The 5,476-nt window shown below is 34.2% G+C and overlaps 1 protein-coding gene across 1 annotated transcript; it reads left to right on the top strand.

Moving 5' to 3' along the window:
- Positions 1 to 321: 321 nt before the first annotated feature.
- LOC135217595 (uncharacterized) lies at positions 322 to 4,986 on the top strand. Its single transcript, XM_064253559.1, has 2 exons — positions 322 to 572; positions 4,392 to 4,986. Exons 1-2 carry the CDS (start codon positions 322 to 324, stop codon positions 4,984 to 4,986), a joined length of 846 nt encoding a protein of 281 aa, XP_064109629.1.
- The last annotated feature ends 490 nt before the right edge of the window (positions 4,987 to 5,476 follow it).

Genomic DNA, 5,476 nt, shown 5'->3' with positions numbered 1-5,476 from the left:
AGGGGATCAAATTTTCACCTTAATACAGATAATTGAGAAGAGATGGGAGTATGCAAAGCCAATATTCTGGAGAAATATTGGAGAAAGCATATGATTCAGTATGGAGAGATGGAATGTGGAGAATGGCAGAACACTATGGTATACCATTGAAAGTGATAAGGATACTAAAGCACTGGTACCAAGGTGTGTGCAGCTGTGTACAGCTGGATGGACAGCAAAGTGACTGGTTCCCAGTTGGAAGTGGGCTAAGACAGGGATGTGTTATGTCACCCACCTTGTTTAATGTATATATTGACCATATAATGAGAAGAGTGATGAAGAATGAAAACAAGAGGGGCTAGTATTGGTGGTGAAGTTTTTATGGATTTGGACTTTGCTGATGATGGTGCATTGCTTGCTGAAATGTGGCTGGTGCTGGAAGGTATGGTAATGAGGATGGAGACAGAGACACAGAACTTTGGCTTGAACATAAGCACAAAGAAGAGCAAGATCATGGTTGTGAGTAGGGATGACGGTTGGGTGCACATGGAGGATATGACAAACAGAGGACAGGAACTCAAGCAAGTTGAGAAGTTTGTATAATTGGGAAGTATGGTAACAGCAGACGGGAGGCAAAGTGAAGAAATACAAAGAAGAAAGCTAGGAGCAGCAAGAGCTTTTGAGGTTCTGACAAAAAACGTGTGGTCAAGGCATGAAACCAACTTGAAAACTAAGATGAGAATATTTAATGCAGTAGAACTACTAGTCCTGATGTATGGTTCGTCCACCTGGGCACTGACCAGAACAGAGGAGAGAAGGTTGGATGCTTTTGAGATGAAGCTGCTGAGAAGGATACTTGGCATTAAATGGGACAATTATGTTAAGAATGAAGACATCAGGATGAGATTGAGGTAAAGGCCAGTCAGTATCAGGCTGAAGAGGGGAAGGGTGAAATGGTTTGGACATGTTGAGAGGATGGATGGGAATAGAGACCCCAGGAGAGCACTGAGAGCAGTACAAATAGGAAGAAGACCGCTGGGTGGACCGAGAACGAGGTGGATAGACCTAATAGTCAGGGATCTTGAGGATGAAATCCATAACCTAGAGGAAGCGAGGGAAATGGCTCGGTATAGAGACAGATAGAGAAGAACTGTATCAGCCTTATGCCACTGGCCAGTGGCGGGAAGATAAAGTAGAGTAAAAGTATCCTTTTCACCAGTTATTTATTTCCGCCTTACTTTGGCCGCTAACCAGATGTCCATATGTATATACAACAAGAATAATATTGGTGATTGCCTGACCGATTAGTTTCCATATGACTAGCACACCAACAGCAAAGATCTAACAAGAGGCAGACCCAAACCCTCATTTCCTTCATGTGGCTTCTTTTTGAAGATGTTCATTCATTATTATACATGAATAACCAAACAATAAAATACACACTCGCACACAACCACACATAAACACATTACATATATGTATGTTTGTGTATGTATGTATGTGTCTATACATACATACATACATACACACACATATATATGTATATATTATATATATATATATATATATAATATATACATACTATCTCATATATATATATATATATATATATATATACATACTATGTTATAGTATATATATTAATATAATATATTATATATATATTATTATGATATATAATATATGACATATATGTATATATATATATATATATATATATATTATATTACATACCTATATATAATTATATATATTAAGATATAGATTACATCATATTGTAGTATATAATTATATATACATAATACTTATCAATATAAGAGAGAGATAGCGAGAGAGAGAGGAGAGAGAGAGAGAGCAATCATAAACATATTTCGTTCACAGACTGCAGTAAAGGCCGATTTATTTATCGAGTCAAAATGAAAAACTCCCCCCCCCCACCCCACCCCAATTTAGAAACTATCCGTAGGTAATCTCATAAAAGTACAGGGAAATGCGCTCAGCGTAAGCCTCGTACATTTTCGTTTACTTAAGAATCTTAAGACGAATCCCGTATGGTGAACCTGGGGCAATTCTTACACAAAAGCTCAAGATGCCGCTGCTGTGGAATATAGAAACAAAAATTTTCAGGATGTACCAGATTATAAAAATATTTTCATTTAGAAAAACCAGGGGTCATACGACCTCCTGCTTACTTGAGGCGCGTGCTAAAATATACGGACAATAGAGCCTTGTTTCACCAATGAAAATTAAAATATATACGATATAATTTATTAGAAAAAAAAATTTCTGTACTGTCAACATGTACATAATTTATTTTTTCCATTTTCATTCTAATAAATAAATAATAAATATCCTATCTTAAAATCCCTGTATCTTTAACTCTACGCGAAACACACTTTTCAGACCTTTTTAGGCTCCCCCCCCCCCCTCCGGCTCCACAACAAGAACAACAAAACCACACAGTTTGTAAGCTTACTCCCCGAGTATGTGAAAATACGAAGATTTTATTATTAAGTGGTGTAGATTTTTTCATAAAAAAAAAACATGCAACTGAAATTTGCAACATCAAAAATTTAATTTTGATAATGCAACGGTCTCAGGTCCCGCAAATAATCTCTCTCTCCTTTGAGTTGCTGAAAACTGAAAATAAATCTGATATTTTTAATAGTGAGGCCATACAGTTATTTTTGCATGGCATATACGTAGGTGCAGTAGGATACTTTGAAGGTTTTTATGTTATTTAATAGCAGGAGATTCATCAGATTAACAACAGATGGAACTATATGCTTCAAAAAGTTTACAAGCAAAAGTAATTAACTGTTATTGTTATATTTGTTAGTTACTTTATATCTATTTCATCGCTCTTCCCTTCTCTTTGTCGAAGTATACCAAAACAAATTGACAAAGATACATACATACATACATATACATGTATATATATATATATATATAATATATATATATATATATATATAATATATATATTCCATTTACACACACAAACATACATACACATACATACATACATACATACATATATATATATATATATATATATATATATATATATATATTAGTATATATATAATATATAATTCCTAAAAACAATACGTTCATTGAAATAAGAATAGAGAAATTATTTGTATTTTAAGTTCACTTTTGTCAGAGTCGTTTGAATGTATATAACGTTTTGTCATTTTACCTTGAAAATGCGAAAACTGTAATCCAGAAACTTAGGGGGATTGTAATAAAGTATATCTGATTTCGGGGGATTGTAATAAAGTATATCTGATTTCGAAGTGTCTGTCCTATCGTTTCAGATGCATACACATAATCCACACACACACATATATATATATATAATATATATATATATATATATATATATATATATATATATATATATATATATATTATATATATGGATTTTGTGTATATATCTGAAGCGATAGAAGGCCATATATATATATATATATATATATATATATATATATATATATATATATATATATATATATATATATATATATATATATATCATACATATAACACAGTGCAATTAAAGGAATATTAGTGTATACGTAGATGTAGGTGCATTCTCGGCCCTCCCTAACATCTGTCCCAATCTAATATTTAGCGTAATCGTAAACAGTGGGCAAAAATCGTTACATTTTAATTAATTATTTGGCGAACACATTAGCGTCAACTGGAATAATCTGACACTCGAATGTCCTCACTAAAATAAGCTGAGTCGGAACTTTTCAATATCATAACACGTGTATAATCAATCATCAGTTTGAATGTGTATGAATACATATGCTCATATGCGTAAATAAACACATGCAAGTGTGCGTGTGTATGTATGGATAGTATTATGTATGTATGTATGTATGTATGTATATATATATATTATATATATATATATATATATATATGTGTGTGTGTGTGTGTGTGTGTGTGTGTGTGTGTGTAATTCGTTATATTTTCGTTCCTAGATAACTTCAGTATATGAAGGAACAAGAGAGTTCGAAAACCAGAATGTCATTGCCATATTACAGCTAAAATTAAAAGCGCCCGACAAAAAGGTTACTGAATATCTGGTTTAATATTCTACAGCGTCTTGATGTTGAACATCGAGAGGTGTTTTAAATGACTGTCGAATAGGTTCCCTTCACATTCTCTACTGAAACTCACTGCAATTTTTATTTTCTTTGCTACTAAAGATTTTCGACTCTGGGGACAAAGTCTTTACCGCCCCCTCTGTAATAACAGAGGATTATCGCTATAATGAACTCATCATCCTTCATAAGGCTGAAAATAATCTAAAAAAAACCGATAAAGTATGAGCATCGAGCAGAGGACAAATATGAAGAACAAATAAACGAACAGAATGCAAAGCAAATAATCGAAAGCCAAAGCCACCAGAAAAGAGGAAGGGAAACAAAGCCACCAGAAAACGAGGAAGAAAAACAAAACCACCAGAAAAGAGGAAGAGAAACAAAGCCATCAGAAAATGAGGAAGAGACAAAGCCACCAGAAAAAGAGGGGGAAAACAAAGCCACTAGAAAAAAAGGGAGATATAAAGCTACCAGAGAAAGAGGGGGAGAACAAAGCCACCAGAAGAATAGGGAGATACAAAGCCACCAGAAGAATAGGGAGATACAAAACCACCAGAAAAAGAGGAAGAGAAACAAAGCCACCAGAAGAATTGTGAGATACAAAGCCACCAGAAAAAGAGAAAGAGAAACAAAGCCACCAGAACAATATGAAGAGACAAAGCCACCAGAAAAAGAGGGGGAAAACAAAGCCACAATAAAAAAGAGGAAGAGAAACAAAGCCACCAGAAAAAGAGGAAGAGAAACAAAGCCACCAGAACAATATGAAGAGACAAAGGCACCAAAAAGAGAGGGGGAAAACAAAGCCACAATAAAAAGAGGAAGAGAAACAAAGCCACCAATAAAAGAGGAAGACAAACAAAGCCACCATAAAAAGAGGAAGAAAATATAGCCTCCAGAAAAGAGGAAGACAAACAAAGCCACGAGAAAAAGAGGAAGTAAAACAACCACCAGAAAAAGAAAAAAAAAACAGAAAAAGAGGAGGAAAACAAAGCCACCAGAAAAAGATAAACATAGCCACTAGAATAAGAGGAAGAAAAACAAGGCCACCAATAAAAGAGGAAGACAAAGCCATCAGAAAAAGAAGAAGAAAACATATTCGCCAGATAACGAGGAAGAAAAACAAAGCAACCAGAAAAAGAGGAAGAAAAACAAGTCACCAGAAAAAGAAGAAGAAGAAAACATATTCGCCAGATAAAGAGGAAGAAAAACAAAGCCACCAGAAAAAGAGGAAGAAAAACAAAGCCACCAGAAAAAGAGGAAGAAAATCAAAGCCACAAGAAAAAGAAGAAGAAAACATATTCGCCAGATAAAGAGGAAGAAAAACAAAGCCACCAGATATAGAAGATGAAAACATAGTCGCCAGATAAAGAGGAAAACAA

The sequence above is a fragment of the Macrobrachium nipponense genome, chromosome 7 (genome assembly GCF_015104395.2).
Source record: "Macrobrachium nipponense isolate FS-2020 chromosome 7, ASM1510439v2, whole genome shotgun sequence".
Classification (NCBI taxonomy): Eukaryota; Metazoa; Arthropoda; class Malacostraca; order Decapoda; family Palaemonidae; genus Macrobrachium; species Macrobrachium nipponense.
This window is presented reverse-complemented; position numbering and strand designations above follow the sequence as displayed.

What these genes read in the sequence shown, in the direction of transcription:
- LOC135217595 (XM_064253559.1), top strand. Translation starts at nt 322, where the DNA reads ATGAAAACAAGAGGGGCTAGTATTGGTGGTGAAGTTTTTATGGATTTG. An exon ending in GAACTCAAGCAAGTTGAGAA is followed by an intron (nt 573 to 4,391) that starts GTTTGTATAATT and finishes AATAATCGAAAG; the next exon opens with CCAAAGCCACCAGAAAAGAG.